General features: G+C 39.2%; 1 protein-coding gene and 1 pseudogene across 2 annotated transcripts in view; one reads left to right on the top strand and one right to left on the bottom strand.

Moving 5' to 3' along the window:
- Positions 1-23,369, top strand: part of LOC113589841 (hemicentin-1-like) — a 222,667-nt pseudogene that overhangs the window by 162,282 nt on the left and 37,016 nt on the right. The window lies entirely within an intron of this gene.
- LOC145651931 (B-cell receptor CD22-like) lies at positions 174-22,607 on the bottom strand. The gene is made up of 9 exons (XM_081700742.1): positions 22,597-22,607; positions 3,863-3,932; positions 2,959-3,309; positions 2,165-2,407; positions 1,750-2,004; positions 1,573-1,666; positions 1,294-1,339; positions 888-1,081; positions 174-726 (listed from the first exon to the last, which is right to left on the bottom strand). The coding sequence occupies exons 2-9, from the start codon at positions 3,921-3,923 to the stop codon at positions 666-668; spliced, it is 1,305 nt and encodes a 434-aa protein (XP_081556868.1). The 5' UTR covers positions 3,924-3,932; positions 22,597-22,607; the 3' UTR covers positions 174-665.

Raw genomic sequence — 23,369 nt, 5'->3', positions numbered from 1 at the left:
TTCATGTTAAAACACTATACCATACATATGAATGAACTACATGCACCTGTACACATACATGGAACTCACTGCATTTGGTTGGTTTGGAGACACTGAACTGTCCTCCACTATTTCACCAGAGGGACTGATGGACACTGATACATTCTTTATTATCTATTAGTAGACATCATCACTTTAAATGTCATTTCTCTTTTATTATGAAGGAAAAATAATGACTTCATTGTCAGTGCCAGATACTTTTTTTTTACATTGATTTTATGTAAATATTGGAAGAAATTTATGAAAGCAAGGTGTAACATAAATTAAGTCTTGTGAACTCATATCTGACAGTGAGAGTTTTAGCAGGCGAGTACTGGTGTGTTTCACTGTTGTCACTATTCTCTGCAACATCTTAAAACAGCTGTGAGTGAAAAGTCCAGGGAATCTCTAAAGAGGCTTCCTTTACACACTCCATAAGTATAAATACGTTCACACTGATAACATTATTGCTTTAAACTCAGCACTGCATTCTAATAAATAAAAAAATGAAATAAACAACTGAACAAATTGACATTTAGTTTAGCTGATATTCAAATTGTTCTAAGAAGTGAAGGAAACCAAAAGCAAATGTCTAATACAGAGATTTATTTTTCTCTCTCTCTCTCTCTCTCACTTCCTTTGTAGGTCTAATCTGTTTTTACTGTGCCATAGATCACTGAGGCCTCCACCATTTTCTGAGTTGGTGACCTAAAGAACACAATGAGAACTTCAATATTTCAGCCTATGTGTCATTATATATATACATATATACATATATATATATACATATATATATATATATATATATATATCCCCCTCAACATATTACTTCCAAAAACCAAAAATATTTGCCAAGCTACTAAACTCACCCTGTGGCAGCAGTATAAGACTGCAATGTAACAGTGGCATATAGTGGCTCCCCCTGTTGGTCACTGCTAGATACACCATCAGAAAGATCCCTGACTGTAGCATACTGGACATCATCCTGTACAGGTCTGGATCTACTGGGTGTAACAGTGGCATACTGGACATCAGCAGCAGCTCCAGACACAGAAGGAGCAGCCTGTGAAGGATGGACATTGGTGTAAGTGACTGAATGATAAATTATTGGGTGATGGACTTAGAAGTGTTATGAGCATTGTATGCATATTTTAAAAACACCTCCAACTTGGAGGGACAATTCCAGTGAACATCAATGATGGTGTGAACATTCCTATTGAAAATGACTGCCATCTACTGGTAAAACTGCATGAATTCATTAGAGGAACAGCCCACCTGTGTGGTCTCTTTATGGTTGGTTTCACTCCTTTTTTTCTTATTCCTTTGATTATGAGAAATAAAATGTTAAATTTCTTCTTCTTATTAAGACCACTTCATATTTTAAGTGTAAGAAAATGAGGGTATGATGGTGTTTAAGAGGATTGACAGTGTTGTGAGAGAATATGATGGTAAGTGTAAGAGTTTTGATAGTGTGCAAGAGAATTTGATGGTGTGTGTAAGAGGTTTCATAGTGTGTGAGGCAGGAAATACACTGTAAATCAACTGTTTAATTACCTGTATATGCAGATGAAAACTCCTACTACTACTACTACTGCAAAAAAGGCTCCCCCTCCCACTGCAGACCAAACTGCAGACAAACTCTGACCTCCTGATGGAACAGGATCATCAGCATCACTTAGTCTGTCATCAGTTTATGGACACTGTTATGTTCACTAATTATTTACCACTTACTCTTAACACTGATGGTCACAGTTCCATTGAGAGCTCCATGTTCATTCTGAGCTACACAGTAGTACAGTCCAGTGTGTTCAGCAGTGATGTTGACGATTCTGTAAGTCTGTCCAGATCCTACAGGTGAGGTTCCTCCTTCTATAAACCAGGTGTAGTTCTGCACAGGTGGGTTAGCATCACTGCTGCAGGTCAGAGTCACTGAACTGCCCTCCACTATTTCACCAGAGGGACTGATGGACACATTCTTTGGGGGATCTATTAGCAGATTTCAAATGTAGGTAGTGGAATTATATTCTTAATATTAACAGTTATCAGGGTTTTTTGATTAAACATTTTTGTTACATTATATGTCTGTAGATTATACTGAGTAACATAATTGAAATTTCTATCTTATAAGGAAGCATAATAAACTCACATCTGACAGTGAGAGTTTGAGCAGGAGAGGGGAGATGTTCATATCCTCTTACAGCACACCTATAACTGCCTGCATCCTCAATGCTGACTGGCTGCAGGTGGAGTGGGTTTCTACTGGAGGATAAAGGACGTCCATTTTTGTACCAGATGAATGTTGGACTGTCGGTCAGACTGCAGGTAGTTGTACAGTTCAGAACTGCTGCTTCTCTCTCTGTCACTTCAGGAGGAGTGTTCACATGGAGCTCTTATACAATCAAAATAAATAAATAAATGATTAAATAAATAAACAACAGGAGTAATATCATATAAATGAACTGATTAATGTTTATTGATCTCTCTTTTACTGTCTCACTACAGTCTCCCAGATTGCTAGAGAAGGACAACATTACACCAATTACAGACATAAAGACTCAGGAGGAGCAGCGTGTGGAATTTATTTCTTTCCCTTGCCTTGTTTTCCATGGTAAGTAACTACTAGCTACAGTTTAAACCTTCTATTCTTGTGTTGTAATAAAGGTACATGCAACTTTGGGTTTGAGATGCTATTGGCTGGATGTTTGTAGTTCATTGTTCTTTCCCAAGATGCTCAATATATACATTGCAGCTTTTAATTGAAAATAGGCTCTTGAAAACACCAATTTCAGTCATTTGCTGAAACACTTGCAGTTCTTTAGCATGCAAGAAGTTAATGAACAAATTTGTAGTTTGAACTTCTCTGAATTTTGCCTACTGATCCAGACTGTCTAAACTGAGATGTAGTTTTTATCAGAGAACAGTAGCATTGATTTCTCTCACCTGTAATGTGAAGTTGAACTCCAGGATAGTAGAGATATTTGTCTGTTTTGACTGGTGTGTTTACTGAAACTCTGAAGCAGTACATGTGTTGATCATCGTTTGTCACATTACTCAGTCTGAAGGAGAAGTTTTGCTGTTTATCACCCAGATAATGAATTCTGCCTGAAAACTCTGTTCTTTTATAAAGATCAAGTGATTCCACATCCTTAACTGGGTCTATGACCCAAAATGTATCTGTCACTTCATGATCTTTTGGGTATGTAAAAGTGCCATTAATAAACACTGTGGACCCTTTTAAAACACATATTTCAGTTGGGTTGTACTTCACACTCCATTCTGTTCCATCAACCCCTGAAACATATGATGCATAAAAGAGGTCATTAGAGGAGTCTGGGCCCCATAAGAGAGTGGGAGTTATCTTACAGCTTCACTTCTCTCCTCTCTAACTCCAGCAGATACTGCAGAACTCTGAGCTGATTCTGAGCTAAACCACAAAGTGCGAAGAGCTTGTAGCAAGGTGGGGGAGGAGCTTGGGGAGAATTGGACACTAGTGACTCTGAACAACTTAACGCTCAGTCACATAATATATGAGGTTGAATAAAGATAATTTTACAGCAAAGCAAAAATACATCTGCAGTTTGTAGTTGCAGTGATTTTGTGAAGTTTAGGCTTACCACATCCTAAACTTGAGAAAAAACACAAAGCACTCAGCAAACTCTGTAGCAGTGGTGTGGGGGATCTGGGGGCTTTGGTAACCAATGTAAATTAACTTCATTAAATGGGAACACTGTGTCACAAAGTCTTTATACTAGATATGAGAATTGTCCTAATATTTGTGCAGGTTTCAACAGTCTTTGAAATTTTACAAAGAAAAATACAATTTTGATGAAGACTGCAGTCTTACCCAAAGACATGAACAGAGTGATGAGAGTGAGAGTTAGAAGAGGAGTTCTGAGTGACATCATTAAACAAACCTGCACAGACACACAACAGCACACAACACAGCTGAGTGCATCACATTTCTGCTTCTGTTTACACTGTTTCAAATATCAGTCAGACTGATCTGATGATAATCGTATTACTGAGGAGGTTTGACTCTTGGCAACAACAGCAGTAAATATAGGTTAAGTCATCTCAATTCAATTAAATTTTATTTCTTGAGGGTTATTCACTCTAGATCAAATCACAAAAGGATTTAGAGGAAGCCTTGCCCAGACTGTAAATGAACAAGCTGAAAGCAAGTGTGATAAGAATGAAAACACATAACCATTCTACCAACTATTTTAACCCCTTATCTCAGCATTACATACAAATGTATTTACACAGTCATAAATCAGATACATATTGTATTAGTAACAGTTTTGTTATCTCCTAAGCAGTGTAGAAGTGTTAAATGTTAATAAATGTACATCCCAGATGTTGGAGTCTGCCCCTCGCCCTGTGGCACTCGGGCATTACATATATAAGACTGAAGTTGCCAATATGTATGTAGTGAGAGCTTGTTGTTCAGGTCTGTTCTAGGAGGTCTATTCTCATCCTACCCAAAAGATGAAGAATGGGGTCACCCAGCCACACACACACACACACACACACACACACACACACACTTACACACAATCACCCACTCATAACTACTCTTTGACACCCAGCCAATCAGACATCACCTGTCCTTCAACCAATTGGACCACCTAATCACTTCCACGTTTCCAAACACCCACTTACTTGATCATCACACATATATGTACCTTGTTTCACTCTCTTTATTTAAGCCCACAGGCATCTCCAGTTAATGTTTCACACTTCTCAAAATCTAGCCATAAGGACTACTTAATCCTTTTGCCCTTTTGAAATATTTTCGATTTTCGATTTTTTTCCATGTTCCCCTCAGTTCACTCCTGTTTTGTCTATTAGTTACTTCATTAAATTAACATTTTGCTACATTTCACTCATGCCTCACTATTTTGCTCAAAAGGTCACAAAGAGTTTGGGAAATAATGTTGGATCGAACTGGCACTATGTGTTGAATTCCAGTAGAACGCTTGATTCCTAATATAAATTCCAAATCTCAAAACTTAAAGGTGATGAAACACATTGATAGTAAATTATTGAACCGCACTCAGTATAATAGAATTATTGCAGATTTTTTTCCCATGAAATGTTGCAGCACTGTAATGGAGGAGTTGACTTGATCCAGGACTCTTAGCACCAGAGGTCATATCACTGCAGGGCAATCTGACTAGACAAGGAACTTGAAAGAGAAGGGAGAGTAAACTCTATAGTCTACCAAACCACTCACCAAAATCTTCTTCATTACCACCCAAGATATAACAACCAAAGACTGTACACCAGACAGAAGGCTCAACACCACTGTCCAGGATGTGACACAAAATATCCATGAATACATCTAAGCACCGGGCCCCAAGGATGAGCTGATGAGGGTGTTACCCAGTCAGAAAGGGGACATGGTTACCATGGACACAGAAGAGGGGTCATGTCAGGATTCCCTCCATGGAATTTAACAATGACAGGTAGCAGAATCTCTGGAAAAGGCAGGACTGAAGGACAGCACAGAGTCACTGATCATGGTAGTAAGAATACAAGAACTACGCACTAGGTTAATTGTAACAGGGGTGCATTACACCACCCAAGATGCAAGCTGTACAAAGGAGCCTCTGAAAGTAGCAGGAGCACAAGATGCCTGCAGGGAAAATAAATATTAAGAGACCTGACCAAGTGGCAGAGACCATGTATGAAAATCAGTGAAAATACCCCTCTGGTAAAACCGTGGGGGTGGGGGGGTGAATTATACATATACAATATCCTCTTTGTCACTTGCCTCAACTTCCTGTACAGTATGCTCCTTCTCTTTCTTCTTCATTCCCTCACACACTCTTCTCATATTCACTCTTTCCTGACACACAGTCTTGACTCATTTTTGCTTGCTTTTTCATTCCTTTCACTCACACTCTCTCCATCAGGAACACAAACACACCACATAAACATAACACCACTGAACTCCAAAATCAACTCCACATCCTCTACAACTACATGAGGATGAGAGTTCATGAAGAGTGGTAATGTTCTCTTGACCTTTAGCTATGTACTAAAAGCACAGACTATAGGGAAATTTAACAAACAAATGTCAGTTAATAAAGAACTCTTCTTACCTCACTGTGCTAACTCTCATCAGCACTGTGGAAACAGAGGAAAATAAACTCAGAAGAAACAGCTTTGAGGTTTTAAAGTCATGTCTCTTTAAACTCATCTCTGGTGTCAACATTTTCCTTCCTCATTTAGCATTTAACCACACCCACACAAACAAAAGTATGTATGCACACACATCACTCATAGTTACTTGGTGCAAATACAAACACACACACACACACACACAAACACAGAATATTCTGTGGTTGTTATTCCCTTGGTTCTGCCTTGATCTCCACATGCAGCAACTGCCATGGCTGCACATTCCTAGAGAAAATGTTTCTGTTTATTGATCACTGCACTGTGTGTGTGTATGCGCGCGTGCATGCATGCATTTATGTATGTGATCAAACCAAACCATTAAACTGAGGATGAAAATATCAATAGGGAAATAATTACAAACTTTTCTTCCCTCTTTTAGTTTTAAACTGTTTATCTACATAACACTGGTCCCTGCCTGAGTCATTAGTACCTTTACATAGTTCAGGCTTCTCCACAATATTAACTGTGTGACAGAGATTTTCTCTTTCAGTCGAAGTCGTATTGGCTATGTATAAGTGCCGCTCATAAATTCCGTGGATTCCTTTAAGGAACATGTTATCTGCTGGTTATAATTCCCATTTAAATCACTCACAACATATGATGCATGATTACAGCTTCACTTCTCTCCTTCTAAACCACTTCTAAACTACAAAGTGAGAAAATCTCTCTAAGACTTGTAGCAGGGTGGGGCTTTAGGGAGAAGTGCAAATTAGTGACAACACAGTAAATATAGTGGATATTTGTTCATGAACAAATTAATATTAAAATAAAATTATACATTAAACACCCCACTGATTGCAGTGTTTTGTGGAGAAAGACATCACCATTGTGTAGACCTAACAGTAAGATCTGCTGACTCAAACACAGATCAGATTGGTGATGACAGCGACAGCCTACTGGGTGAGCTATTACACTTTAATGATGGTGGTCCCGTGTTCAAAACAGTTAGATCTAGAACAGGTAGAACAAGAGAAGTAAAAAAAAACAAAGGTGGGAAGTTGAACCATGGCCGCTTTGCTGCGAGGTAAATGAACTCTCGCTAGACTGCAGCGACCATCAAAATAACCTGCGCATATATCATGCTTCAAAAGAATGGAGGAGGACTAAATCAGAGGGAAAACTGGAGAAGGGAGGGAACGTGTAAAAACACAGACACCCTCACAAAGCAGAAAAGAGGTGTAGCACAAGGGCTCACAGACCTCCATACCCAGAGTTACTGGCTAGGCACTTGGCTCAAAACTTTAGCAAAGACCCAGCACTGAGTGACTGTGTCACTGGGCTTATATAGACCTAGCCCAGCTGTTGGGCATCAAGCCTGATTAGTAGTGTGCCTGACTCGAGGCCTCCCTCTGGTGGCCGGAGGGGACTCGGCCTGGTGCCAACCCTTACACTCACCGGGAATCATGAGCAGAAAGATCAGAGAAAGAGGAGGAGCCATTCTGAGTGACAGCCCTGTAGTATCTGTGATGTCAAGATTACTGCACATACATTCAGAATAAATTTCTGACTGAAATAATACATCTTACATTTCCCCTATCCACTGTATTTTACAACTACAACTAAATTTAAATAAAGGCACAAACACTCAAATTAACTCTCTTGTTCATTATCTTACAAATGGACACGCACACACATTTTTCAGGAAAGATGATGCTAGGGATGAGATATAGATACTCAGATCTGTCTTCATAAGAGCAATGCCACAGACCTCCACAACTGACAAGAGGATCACCAAAACTTAACTACAAAACACCACCCAAAAAGGAAATGTATTACACAGTGTACACACAGCAAACATCAGAACAGTACTGAAACTAAGATCATAGATACAGGAGGGTTATTAACTGAAGTAGATGCCACAATAAGGGAAACTCATCTACAATGTTGAAATAAGCAACACATACTCCAAAAGCCAATTAGTAAAACACATTTAAATCTTAAAATTAATTTTCAACCTGTGGGGAGGCACATGACACTCCCTGCCTCTGTCTCTCCTAAGCAGTGATTATCAGTGACACCTCCAGAATGTTTCATAGGGGCCAGATGTAGCCACTGAAAATCTTGGAGTGGCAAATCAAAACCGAAATGCAGACTGACCAAGCACAGTACATGGTACAGTATCAGACAGGTGGAGGGGTCAGACTGTGATACAGTAACAGTACACTATACAGTATCAGACAGGGAAGGGGTCAGAGTGTGATACAGTAACAATACACTGTACAGTATTAGACAGGGAAGGGGTCAGAGTGTGATACAGTGACGGTGGCTGACTGCTTCCATATGTTGTTTGTTCCACATGAACTAGTGATTGATTTTGAACTAGGGGCCAGTGAATGTATACATAACCTATAGTGACTGTGAATAGGTTTAGTCATGAATGCCTTAATGTTCAGTCAAATAATATTTTAGAATGAGCAAAGTCGATTTTACAAGAAAAACACAAAATGCATCTATAGATTGTACTTATACTGATGCTGTGAATTTTACTCTGACCACAGTGTGCTATACCCTAATCTTGGGCTTTGGCAACTAATGGAAATTGTTAGATACTGGACCCTTTTTGTCTTCAGGCACCCAACACAAGGTCTCTGCCTATCAGCCATGAGATGGCAGCTTGACCGTGAGCTGGTCGCCCGAGGTCATCCGCTCCCTCTTCTTGTCTCCTTTACCCCTCCCTTTCTCTTTCTTTCTCTCTAAGCACAGAAGTGGCTCATGGCTGGTACGGGAACAGCTCGTGGCTCGTTCATGCAGAGAACATCTAATCTTTACTAATCTTGTCTCTTTCCTTTTTACGTAGACCCTTAAAACATGCCTCACTTTTCCCTGTCATCCTGTAGATTTAGATAGTAGATATAGGACACATATATACCCTGTGCTTTCCTCAATAAAGTGGAACTTGGTGTCAGCGTCTCTTGACTTCCCCAGATCCGGCTACAGAGGACAGAGGGCATAGGGTAAATTGGAAGAGATCGAACCTGAAGGACTGCTCACTTTGGGCCAGTTTCTAACAGAAATTAGATTCATTTAGGGAGAACACTTTCAGTAAAGCAAATGTTTATACTGGATATGAGAATTTCCTAATGTCAATGCAGGTTTCAACAAAATGAAGATGCTGAAACACTCAGGTCTTCAGACACACTCATGCTGCCTGAACATACACTTAGATCCTCTGATGCAGGTCTGCTCTCCATACTAAAGTTCAGATTGGTTTCTGTATGGTGCAGACCTTTTAGTGTAATGGCATTAAAACTATAGAACACATTACACAGTCTCTCTCTCTGCTCTTCACTTTCTTCTGTTAATTGTTGATAAATTATTATCTTAAATGTATTAATTAATGTGGTTTTCTGTCTTCATTGCTATTGTGAAGAGACATTGACTTTGAGAAAGGTGCTATATGAACTTTTCTCTCCTACTCTGCTCCCTCCTCCCCCTCACGGATTGGTCAGTGAAATGTAACTCAATCATGGCAGTTGTCTGATTGCTCAGTTTACTCAAAGGCTGACAGGTCACATCCTGAACACATGTGTTAAAGAGAAACAGATATTGGGAGGTTTTGACAGGAACAGCAATAAAAATATTTATTAATTAATGTCATTTCAGTTCAGTTTTATTTGTTGACGGATATTTACTCTAGATGTAATAAAACATATTTAGAGAAATCCTTGTTCAGAATCAAAATGAGCAACTTGAAAGCAACTGTAATAAGAATAAAAAAACACACCCCTCCCCCTGCCTGATTCTGCACAGTGTACTGTATTAAGAGCTTGTTATTCAGAGGTCTGTTCTCAGAGGTCTGTTCTCATCCCCCTGAGCTCCATGTCATACAAACCAAGCTGACTACAGTCAGAGCTCTAACTGAGACAGTGTGATATACAGGATGATAAAAAACATCTCTTGGTTTTGTAACTTTTGTAGTAATTGTACAGTACATTTTTAATAATCAAGAACGTGTCAGGGAAGAGTGAATGTGAGAAGAGTGTGTGAGCGAGTGAAGAAGAGAGAGAGGAAGCATACTGAACAGGAAGTTGAGGCAAGTGACAGTGAGGAGAGTGGTTTAGCTATTTACTATTTACTGCCACCTTTAATTTTTGACATTTGATTTACTATTAAGTTCCTCTAACACTATTCGGTATAGTTGTTGTTGTTGTTTGTTTCTTTGAATTTATATTAGAAATGCAGAATTCTACTGGAATTCAAAAAAGAGTGCCTGAAACTTCCAGCATTGTCAGTCTTGAATCATTTTTGCTTGTCATTCCTTTCAGTCACACACTCTCTTCCTCAGGAACACAAACACACCACATAAACATAACACCACTGAAATCCAAAACCAACTCTAAGTCCTCTACAACTACATGTGGATGAGAGTTCATGAAGAGCTCTTCTTACCTCACTGTACCAAGTCTCATCAGAACTGTAGGAATACAGAGGGAAATAAACTCAGAAGAAACAGCTTTGAGGTTTTAAGCTGGTGAACTGACTGTTGTGTATTTAATGATGTTATTTTTGCTGTCTTAACATTTATCTTCCTCTTTTACTGCACAGTTCTCTCCTTTTTCAACAAATGTGCACACACACACACACACACACACACACACACACACACACACACACACACACACACACACACACACACACACACACACTCACAGTACTCTGTGGGTGTTATTCCTGTGGTTCAAGCCATTAAGAGCCTCAATCTCCACATGCAGCAACTAGCATGGATGCACATTCATAGAGAAAATGTTTCTGTTTATTGATCACTTCATAGTGTGTGTGTGTGTGTGTGTGTGTGTGTGTGTGTGTGTGTGTGTGTGTTTCTGTGATCAAACAAACCATTAAACCAAGGTTTAAAATAACAGTATGGAAATAATTAAAACTTTTCTTTGCTCTTTTTGCTCTTTTAGTTTTGAACTGTTTATCTACATAACACTGGTCCATGCCTGAGTCATTAGTGCCTTTACATAGTTCAGGCTTCTCCACAATTTTAACTGTATGACACAGAATTCCTCTTTCAGTCAAAGAGATGTTGGTTATGTGTAAGTGCCCTGCATAAATTATGTGGATTCCTTTAAGGAACATTATCTCCTGGTTATAATTCACATTCAAATCACTCACAAATGCTCCTGAAACATATGATGCATGAAAGAGGTCATTAGAGGAGTCTGGGCCCCATAAGAGAGTGGGAGTTATCTTACAGCTTCACTTCTCTCCTCTCTAACTCCAGCAGCTACTGCAGAACACTGAGCTGATTCTGAGCTAAACCACAAAATGAGAAGATCTCTGTAAGTCTTATAGCAGGGTGGGGGAGGGGCTTCAGAATTAACAGAAATTAGTGATTCTGTACACAGGAAATGTTTGCTATGTTTGTCATAAGAAAGTTCATGTTTGAGCTAGACATATATTACAACATTATTGATTTTTTTTATTCCAAAATAAATCTCTGTTTGTGTAGTTGTAGTGATGTAACTGCATGAGTTGACAGAAAGATCAGAGAAAGAGAATTAATTCTTAGTAACATCATTAGAATAGCCTGTGTTATTGCAGAAGTACATTACTGTTCACCTGTAGCTGGCAAGATTTATTTTAGTTCAACCAAAATGTCGTACACTTTTGTTAAGGAACAGTAAAGGTTAAATGTAGTACACTTTGTTTAAGAAACAGTAAAGGTTAAATGTAGTACATTTTGGTTGAGGAACAGTAAAGGCTAAAGAACTCACACACACACACACACACACACACACACACACACACACACACACACACACACACACACACACACACACACAGATATTGTCACATATAACACATATCATTTCAGCCTAACATTGTCTTGGGTTTTTTGTCTTGTGTGTGTCAAGTTTCATTCACTCTGAACAAGTTTGCTAGTAGCTAGCTAACTCTGGACATCAGGACATTTTTCAAGAGGAGTTGACCTCAGTTGCCATTTAGAGAAAATGTTTCAGCTTCAGTAGACTCATCAGTGACCAGTAAACCATGGAGATGGTACTTCAGCTTTTTCCTTTCAAAAGCTTCATCTGCTGCATCCTCAAGACGAGCTCACAATGTTGTGATTGCTGGAGTGAAGAGAGTAAGCAGGTTCCTATATGGAGCTCTAATGGCATAGAATATTATATAGCTTATCCTGTCTATATACACAATATTAAATATTACATTATTAAAAATTTATATTTATTTATTTATTTATTTATTTATTTATTTATTTATTTTTATTTAGTCTGGTAGTTACTTTATTTCCTGACAATATTTGTTGTTGTTGTTGTTGTTGTTTTTTAAGGCTTTTTAAAGCTTTGTTTTAATTCTTATGGGTTCTGGGTTGTTTTATTAATGCTGGAGGTGGACTATACGCAGCATCTAAATAAACGTGTTGTCAACAGTCATATATTCATTAAATGTATTAAAAAACTCCAGCATGTCACAGAATGCTCCTCTTGCCACTGGTCATGTGGTACGGCCCGCCGCGTTCAGTGGGGTTCACATTGTCTCGTTTGTAACCACACCTATGTTGTTTAGCACACCCCTGCACCTGGTTAGCACCTCATATGTCTGTATGTATTTAAACCCCCTGTTGGTGTGTGCATCATTGTCGGTTATTGTTCATGTTCAGGTTCATAGTCATATTGTTCATGGTAGCTGTTTGTTATATGTGAGTGCCGTTGTCTTTTGCGTGCATTAATAAATGTCTGTCTCCATCGAGGGAGTCTGTACATCCTGCTCCTTGCCCTGCGGCACTCGGCCCATTGCAAAGCCCTCTTTTTCTGTTTTTCTAACACTTCTCTGGACTCTTTCATGCTTCCAGTTAGTTCAACTTAAAGATGTGACTATTATATTAACAATATTCTATAGTACTTACCATGCTTAATCTTTATTTTGTATAGTTGTGCTCTTTATAAATTGTTTAATTGTTCTTTAATCTATTACAATGCAATGGTTTCCAAGCAGCTCATTCATTTCTAACCACATGACTTCCTCTCCGCATTTGTAAGTGTCATGACTTTAAAATTAGACCAGCTCATGTCACATGTGTTAACATGTGCCAAACACTTTGCAAATTCTGCATGTCACTGTACTACATAATCAGAGATGGGGAATTACAAGATACATTTATTCAGACACAAACATATTTAAGGATGTTTTCTTAAACATTATTACATTCATATTTTACTCTTGTGTGGCTGAGCAGTAAAAAAACTTTAAGGAGGTGGTTTGTAGTTTAATGTACTGCTGCTTCTGCATCTCCTTAGTGGACAGAGACTTGGCAGCACTAAAAGCCAAAGAAGAGTCAAATACACTTTACAGAAGGAGCAGTAAACATTCAGTGAGAGCTCAGTGACCCAGTGGTTGAACCTTTACTGTTCCTTAACGACAGAGTACTACATTTAACCTTTACTGTTCCTTAACGACAGAGTACTACATATAACATTTGCTGTTCTTTAAAGAAAGTGTACTACTTTTAACCTTTACTGTTCCTTAACAAAAGTGTACTACATTTTGTTTGAACTAAAATAAATATTGCCAGCTACAGGTGAATAGTAATATGTTCTTCTGCAAAAACACAGGCTTGTCATTAAATGTATGCAAACACTACTATCATATACAACATTGAATTAATGAATTATTTAGTAAATTAATGCTGAGAATTCTCTAATTATGGAAAACAATTGTTTGATAATAATTTAAAGTTCTGATGACAGTCCTGTTACATGTATAATGAACACAAAACCAGACTGTGTTACTGTGGAGGAAAAATCAATAGGACTCAAGCCAGATGTGCAGATGAGCAAGCTTTATTGTTTCTGTCCCTTATGGATCGAGGGAGAGAAGCCCCAAACTTCTCTCTGATATGAGTTCATATACTCCTAGCATTCCCCGTTGTTCTCTCATGAGCTAATCTCATGACTCCAGGTGCTAGACCTCCCAACCATTCTTGTTACTCCCTGCTGCTGCACCCTTGCCCAGCAACAGTTAAGCAATAACTATCATACTCCATCACTTCTCTATTCGCCTTTCTTGCAGACTGGTCAAGGTGACGGCAAAGGTCACTTAAAGGTCACATATTCCTTACTTCCTCCCTTATGCAAGCATTAAGCTTTTTCCCTCACAGTTACTTATAGTAAATCAAATTTGAACTCTAACACTCTAATACTCTCCACTGCAGTGTCCATAAGCATGAACACTGGAGAGCTGCTATACCTGCAGAGATATAAAACACCTGTAGCAATAATAAAATACCTGCAGATATGTAAAACAATTGCAGAGGAATACACCTCTTAGGTTTTTTGCAGTTTAGGAATATTTACAGTAAACTGTGCTGTCAGCACCAATTTATATGTTAACCACAATTTATAATCACGTGAGAAATCTTTTGCGACTGACTGAGGAATTAAAGCAACGTTTTATTACTCATACCAAACGCATTTTCACAACATGGTTGTCCAAATGTACTCACTAATTCGACTGATTCAGCGTCATGATGAATCATCAGGGATTAACGATCTCTAGTTTCACTCTTGGTGGGACATGGTTCCAGTGTGAGCTCCATGTTCATTCTGAGCTACACAGTAGTAGAGTCTAGTGTGTTCAGCAGTGATGTTGATGATGCTGTAAGTCTGTTCAGATCCTGCAGGTGAGGTTCATCCTTCTTTAAACCAGGTAAAGTTCTGCACAGGTGGGTTGGCATCACTGCTGCAGGTCAGAGTCACTGAACTGCCCTCCACTATTTCACCAGAGGGACTGATGGACACATTTTTTGTAGGATTAATATTATTAATAATATTAGTAGATATTATTGGTGATTTTAAAGGGAGCTAGTGGAATTAAATTCTCTTATTAACAGTTATCAGGGGTGTTATGGATTAAACTATTTTGTTGCATTATATTTTTTATGTTATTTTGGTGCAAAATTATTCAGGTGTTTATGTCAATAAAAGCACTTGTGTAGCAGAATGAACATTTCTGCATAGTCATTAATGAACGTGAAGACTCAGATTCCTCTGGATTAAGGGAAACTGTATCACAGTTAGAAAATGGGGAATAACAGATTTCATCCATGTGTGAACCTGATCTTAACACAATTTCCCATCCATTTTTTGTATTCTTGATTTGTTCTTATTCTGAAGCTGAAGTTATATTCAACCTCCTTCATTACATTCCTCAGTTTGAGGGAGAGGTATTGCTGTTTATCTACATAACACTGGACCCTGCCTGAGTCCTTAGTGGGTCTGCAATTAAAAGGGTCTTTAAAGCAGATATTTCAGTTGGGTTGTACTTCACACTCCATTCTGTTCCATCAACCCCTGAAACATATGATGCATGAAAGAGGTCATTAGAGGCGTCTGGGCTCCATAAGAGAGTGGGAGTTCTCTTACAGCTTCACTTCTCTCCTCTCTAACTCCAGCAGATACTGCAGAACTCTGAGCTGATTCTGAGCTAAACCACAAAGTGAGAAGAGCTTGTAGCAGGGTGGGGGAGAAGCTTGGGGAGAAGTGGACACTAGTTACTCTGAACAACTTAATGCTCAGTCACATAATATATGAGGTTGAGTCAAGAGAAAAACAAACAAAAATATGTCTGCACTTTGTAGTTATAGTGGAGTTGTGAATTTTAATCTTACCAAAGTGTGCTCTTAATCTAAGACTGCCCTAAACTTGAGAAAAACCACAAAGCACTCAGCAAGGGGGGGCTTTGGTAACCAATGTAAATTAACTTCATTAAATGGTAATTTTTATGATTCCAGCACATACAGTTATATCACTGCAACTACACAACTTGATATGTACTCTTGAACAAACTCATTTAATCAATGGTGGAGTAATAGACTTTAACACAAATGTGAACTTTTTCCTGACAATCAGGCCTGACAGTCACTCATGTCTGCTAACCCCTCCCCTATCCTGCTACAAGTCTTACTTACAGAGCTCTTCTCATTTTGTGGTTTTACTGGACAAAAGTAGTACTTTGGATTTTGGAAGTAATTTAGAGTAATGGTATATGTACATTACAGGAGGGTTGAAATATTGAGGTTCACATTTTGTTCTTTAGGTCACCAGCTCAGAAAATGGAGGAGAACTCAGTGATCTATGGCACAGTAAAAACAGATTAGATCTGCAGAGGAACTACCACAGAGAGAGCACGAGAAAGAGAGAGAGAGTAAGACAGAGAGACAGAGAGAGAGAGAGAGAAAGAAGAGAGAGGGTATGTATGTGTGTGTATATACGTGTATGTAACTATGTGTGTGTTTGTGTGTGTGGATAGACTCTTAAAATGACCTCATCATTACTGTGTGCTGGACATTTGTTTGCTTGTTTTTTTGTTTGTTTTCCTTCACTTTTTAGGACATTTGATTATCAGCTAAACTGCATCTAATTTGTTCAGTAGTTCATTATTTAATTTCTTTTTTTTTTTATCAGAGTAAAAGTAGTGCTGCAATGTAATGGGTATCAGTGTGATAAATGATTTATTAGCTACGGAGTGTGTAATGGGAGTCTCTTTAGTTATTTTAAAAGTTTCCTGGACGTTTCACACACAGCTTGTTTTAAGAGGTTACAGAGAACAGGGACAACAGTGAAACAACTGCCACTGACCAGTGATATAACTGCTGAATGCCTGTGTAGCAAAGGGTCAAACAGCAGTGGAACACACAAGAGTTCCAACTAACTAATCACACATTTTACTCAATGCCATGCTGGGAAACCTGTGTTAACCTGTGTTGTGGAAGTGACGTGAGAACTGGCATCAACTCCACTGCCCAAAAACACACACACACACACAAACACACACACACACACACACACACACACACACACACACACACACACACACACACATACACACACACATACACATACACACACCACGAGCATGTGTTGCAATTAGTTTGTCAGTTCTTCTCACTTCCACATAGATGATTCAAGCTTCCCTCAGAACTTTCACAACTTAGCCACATTGATCTTGTTATCCAGACAATCCTTTAATCTAAACATTAATTTATGTTTAATGTTAATTCACTTGAATGACATTTTGTTTGTGTGTGTGTTTCATTCCATTATTTCAAAATCCTTTTATTTTCAGTTTATCTTTGTCATGCATTGAGCTCGGAGTATGGAATTTACTATACAAATAAAATGATATTCCCTTGCATTAAAAGCCCATTACACAGCCACTGTTCTGATGCAGAATGCCAGAGATACTGTTTTAAATATATTATTGTAATGAAATTTAAGAACTGTATTTCGTTCTAGTATAATTTGGTTTTAGAAGTTCAGTTAAATATTTATTTAAGACAGTGCTGGCATCACTGCTGCAGGTCAGAGTCACTGAACTCCACTCCACTATTTTACCAGAGGGACTGATGGATACTGACATATTCTTTGGAGGATCTTATAAACACAATGTAAGAAAAAACGTAATTGATAGAAAAGTCAGAAAGACACCATTAGTATTGTAACTATCATTAACTTACGCAAAACATTTAGAGTTACTGAATGGGACCTATGTCCATGGTTATTACTGGCACATGTATTCTCCGCTCTCTTTAGCATGGATTTGGAATGGAATGTTGTATGCCTGTCTTTGTCCTACTGATGTTTTCCCCTTAAACCAGGTGTAGTTCTGGGAGGGAGGTTTTCTCCTCTCTCCTCAGACAAAACTCTTCCTTTCCTGCCTTCCAGCAATCTGACTACATGTTTGCTGGATCGCATTCCTTAAACTCTGTTCAGATCTCAAGAGATTTGTTTCCTTTAATCTCTGTCATCATCAATAACTCCTTATCTTCTGGACATGTACCAACTACATTAAAAACCACCATGGTGGTACCAAACCTCAAGAAGGCCACACTCAATGGCTCCAACATAACCAATAACAGACTGGTATCACTTCTCTCTTTCCTCTCAAAAGCCATTGAACATGCAGTTTATAATCAATTTTCTCTTTTTTGGCAGCCTTTGACACAGTAAACCACAACATTCTTCTTTCGGATCTCTCCAGGCTTGGTGTGACTGGCTCTGCATGGAAATGGTTTAATCTTATATGGAGGGATGGCCCTAACATGTAACATGGAGAGGATCCACATCCAATCCATGTAGACTCCACACTGGCGTTCCCCAGGGCGCAGTATTAGGCCCTCTCCTCTCTTCTCTTATCTTGGTGATGTAATATTTTCTCATGTCTTCTGCTGCCACTGCTATGGTGACAACACCCAATTATTATTTTTTTTTTCCCCACCCTCCAACAAGCAGGTCTCAGGATGCATCTCAGCATGCTTGAAAGACATTGTGTCATGGATAACAGCCCACCACTTCAAGCTCAATCCCAGTAAAATCGAGCTTCTGTACATCCCAGCAACTCCCAACCTTTACCATGACCTCACATTTTCCTTTGTGAATTCCATGGTATCACAATCTGAAGCTGCTCGTAGCCTGGGCATAATTTTGGACACCCAGTTGTCCTTCTCGACTCATGTATCAAATCTGACCTGGTCTTGCAGATTTTTTCTTTGTAACATATGAAGGATTTGTCTCTTTCTGTCACAGGAACCTGCCCAGGTACTTTTGCAATATCTTGTAATCTCAGTGCTAGGCTACTGAAATGTACTACTTGCTGGTCTTCCTCTAAGTGCCATCAGACCTCTACAACATGTCCAGAATGCAGCAGCATGACTGGACTTCTATCTTCTGAAGTTCACACAAGTGACTCCACTGCTGCACTCCCTTCATTAGCTTCCATTATCTGCCCAAATCAGATTTAAAACCTTGATGCTTCCCTACAAAGCCAGAAATGAACCAACCCCTCCACACATGATGTCAGTGGTCAATGCCCAATCTGTACCTCGAGTACTTTGAACCTCAAATATGACTCGGCTTAAAATACCATGCTTCGAGACTATTCTCTGTCCTGGCTCCTAGATGGTGGAAAAAACTTCTGCTTGCTGTCTGGACAGCAGAGTATCTTTCATTCTTCAAACATAGTCTGAAGACCCAACTAATTGTGGAATATTTAAATGACCACTGATCCTGCTTCTATGTTGACTAACTGAAACTGTAGTTCTTATTGTAGGGTATTGCACTAATTGTTTTCTGAGATAGACAACAACCTACTGTACTGGCTAATAGGTATTCTATTAAATGACAAATAACTTTTGTAAGTTGCTCTAGATATGAGTGTTCACGGCCGAGGAGGACAGGTGTTCATGGTCTAATATGGAGCAGGTGTAGCTGCCGCTGTCAGCCGGGTCAGCCTGAGGCAGCTCCAGCTGGTTGTCCCCATGCCTCTGCTCACATGGACGACCGTCTTTACGCCACACATAGGTACTGAGGGTGAGGGAAGGGATGCATGTCCCACAGGTCAGCGTCACCCAGCTGCCCTCCAGCACCACATCCAACAAGGACACCACCTCCACAGCTACATCTGTGTAATCAAACTTTCATGACAAATGAATGTTTGTATACTTTAGAATTTAGCTGACACTGCTTTAGTGCACCGTGCTTGAGTGAGTGGTAGTGAATGGTTGTAAGTTTTTCATATCTCTAGAGAAGTATGTTAAAATGTTTTAACATAAAATACAACAAATAAAACAAAAAATAGCATCTCAGACCCAGTGATGACCTTCTACAGTTAGCAGGCTGCCCTTTGCCAAGTCGGTAGTTTCTATAGCAACAGTATATCGTAGTGCGATTGTGAGGCAGATGCATATGCTGATAAGAGCAAGATTTATTATGGCAAATCCACAATCAGAGTTGTAGTCACAGTCCAGGCTCAATTTACCAACATGGAGGCATGCAGCAAACAGGATGAAACAAACAGAAAGTAAAACACAATAACAGGAGAATGAGCAAACAATTAGGAACACAAACTACATGAACAGGCTAAGAAACACAGTGGACCAAACACGACGGTGCTTAGTACATCCAACTACAGGCATGGATTAGAAACAGATGCTTCGATTCACATACAGAGACTAGAATAAACACAAGGAGGCAAGAATAACAATGACCAGCAAACACACAAGCAACAAGGCAGGGTTTACATACACAAGGTAATGAGGACTTAAAATGCATAGGCAATAACTAATGAAAACAGCAAAAACCAAAACAAGGACTGGAACAGGAATGGAGAATATGAAACAACATTATGACAGGAAATCATGGAGATAGGAGGGGCCAACAATGACAAACATCTGAAATGTAGGCTACATCACATCCTGTGATTATAAACTCCTCACCTGTGATCTCCAGCATAACTCCATCCTCCTTGGTCATCTCCTGGGTGGAGCCATTGGTCCTGAAGCTGAACTGATAGATGCTGCCATCCTCCTGGGTCAAATTGCTGAGTGTGAGCGGGCAGTTTGGTCCCTGTGTTTCAGCATAGTGTGCCTGCTCTTCACCAATCACCTTCATGGGCTCCTCACCCTTTGAACTCTTATAGTGTCATGCAGAATCAGTGACCTTATGACCTCTAGGGTAGGTATATTTGCAGGGCAAAACCACTGAGGTCTGATGAAGACTACATATTTTGCTTGGGGTGTGAGTTAGGCTCTAGTTTTGCCCCAGACACCCTAAAACACACAGAGTTCAGTGTCATTTTCCGAGGGTGCACTGAGAAGACACCCTGGGGTAAGAGGAAGGGAGGAGTCTACTGCCGGCCTCACGCTACAGGATAATCAGGCTAGTTTTGAAATCAGTTTGCTCTTCCTGACAATCACAAAAGGTATCTGGATATCAGCATGATCTTAAGTGATGATCTTCCCAGATTATTCTGTAATCTTTGGTGTCTATAATCTAATCTTTACTCCTACGATCCGCTCCCAGTCCAGTCAGGGCCATGCCAGTTGTGATTCATAAATATTATGCATTCAATTTTGAATATAATCAGATCAAGAGGAAATTATTGTGTACAAGTATAATCACACAGCAAAACTCTCAGATATAAGAAAAAAATGAACTGGAGACTGACTAGATGAAAAATATATAAGAAACATTTTGTCTGGAGACTGAATGTAGATAATTTAAGATGAAATGCGAGCACCTGTTGTAATGAAAATTTCACAAAATATTTCCACTGCCAACTGTAACAGGAGTGACGTACCTAGAAGTGAATAAAAAGACAGAGCAAAGCAGAACTGATGGTTGAAAGGGTTTGAAGGAGCTAAAACATTCCAAGTTCACTTCAATGGTGCAGTTTAGATAAACTTCCACTGGTGGTTTAGCAATACTTTCCAAGTGGTTACATTAAAGTTAACAGCAAAAGAGCTCATTAAATGTTCTCTTACCATTCTTGGGTGCAGGAGAAAATGGCCACCTAGAAATAAGGTAATTTCAGAAGATGACTGTTAAAGAGCCGTGGTTAATTTGTGAAGAGGGACACTTCCTTCTTAATGACTCATGACATTTTGCTAAATCCTACACAGTGGACACCAGGGCAGTGCAGTATGTATGTGCTAGCCTTGAGCCTGCTAACAAAATAGCATCGCGAATATCCCATCAGTGGCGTGTGAAGGTGAAAGCATACTGGAATTTGCCTGCCAAATACATGTCAGGTATGAAGTGACATTTTCACAAGATGATCCTGTTTTGAAGAAATAATCACTGTAAGTGTGTGGTAGACATTATCAGAAGAGCTGTGTATGTGTCATCCATAGCATCAGGGTCAACATTCTTCATAATAATGAATGCCAAAAACAACTTTATAACAAGTGTTTTCATGCAGAGAAGAACAGAAGGTCAGAGTTCAGATTCAACACCTAAGATGCTATACACTCAATAGCAAACCATAAGCATGCACTGCCATCTAGAGGGAGGGATTTGTAATAACAAGCAAGCTCCCCTTTTTAAAAGTCCTTATGTTGGAAATTCACTCATTTCTTTCCACATGTAATGTGTTCTGTTCTTTTTTCAACACACCTGATAGTACAGATGTTTTTTAGTAATCTGTACTGTGAAGGAACTTTCAGAACCTGCCTGTGTAGGAATGAAAGCCTTAACCACAGATTCATGAAGGCATCTTTGTTTTCATCAAATCTCTGGTATAGTCCAAACGATTACACATTAACCAGATTACACATTAACTACAAACCATTCTTCTTCATTCGCTCACACACTCTTCTCACATTCACTCTTCCCTGACACAGTCTTCACTAATTTTTTGCATGCTTTTTCATTCATTTTACTCACACACTCTCTCCCCCAGGAACACAAACACACCACACAAACATAACACCACTGAAATCTAAAACCAATTCCAAGTCTTCTAGGACTACATGAGGATGAGAGTTCATGAAGAGTGGTGATGTTCTCTTGACCTTTAACTATGTACTAAAAGCACAGACTACAGGGATATTTAACAAGCAAATGTAAGTTAATAAAGAGCTCTTCTTACCTCACTGTACCATGTCCTATCAGCACTGTGGGAAAAGAGGAAAATAAACTCAGAAGAAACAGCTTTGAGGTTTTAAACATGTGGTGTCTATGTTGTATTTTAGTGTTGTCATTTTTGGTGTCTTAACATTTCTCTTCCTCTTTTACTGCAATGTTCTCTCAACAAATGCATGCATGCACGCGCGCACACACACACACACACACACACACACACACACACACACACACATACACACATGTACACACACACACACACACACACATACACATTGTGTGTACGGACATCACACATCACACACTGTTGGGATGCATACACCTTCACACCATCTGCTATCAGAGTCTGTTGAGCCTAATCAAGTGTACATGTAATTATAAAGTTCTCTAGATGGCAGTGTAAGTAAATGGTGTGTGGGATGCAGAAACGCTTAGCGCAGGAGTGAGGTTGCTGTCCAATGGACTGATACTAACATGGTCTCTCTTCCCTCAAAATTGTGTCTTCCTGATGACATGTGATGTGATGTGACTGCAAGTGTGTGCTTGTGTTTCTTACTGTGTGTTGTAACTATCTGTAGCAGAGTGTTCACTATACTGAGTATGTTCTTCTTTCAGGCTCTTGGGAAACAACTATGAGACCATCACTGTGGATACAGGAATAAAGACAAACACAGTTCCAATATACCATATATTTGAATACACTATAGCATACATGTGAATACATTCATGTTAAAACACTATACCATACACATGAATGAACTACATGCACCTGCACACATA

The sequence above is a fragment of the Electrophorus electricus genome, chromosome 18 (assembly GCF_041902795.1).
Source record: "Electrophorus electricus isolate QZ-2024a chromosome 18, ASM4190279v1, whole genome shotgun sequence".
Lineage (NCBI taxonomy): Eukaryota > Metazoa > Chordata > Actinopteri > Gymnotiformes > Gymnotidae > Electrophorus > Electrophorus electricus.
Note: the sequence above shows the minus strand (reverse complement) of the source record. Positions and strands in the feature narration are given on the sequence as shown.

Excerpts from the sequence above, each read along its gene's own strand:
- LOC145651931 (XM_081700742.1), bottom strand. The coding sequence starts at position 3,923 with ATGATGTCACTCAGAACTCCTCTTCTAACTCTCACTCTCATCACTCTG. Across the intron at positions 2,005-2,164 it reads TCAAACTCTCACTGTCAGAT|ATCCCCCAAAGAATGTGTCC; the intron begins GTGAGTTTATTA and ends ATCTGCTAATAG. Across the intron at positions 1,340-1,572 it reads GTTTTCATCTGCATATACAG|GAATAAGAAAAAAAGGAGTG; the intron begins GTAATTAAACAG and ends TCATAATCAAAG.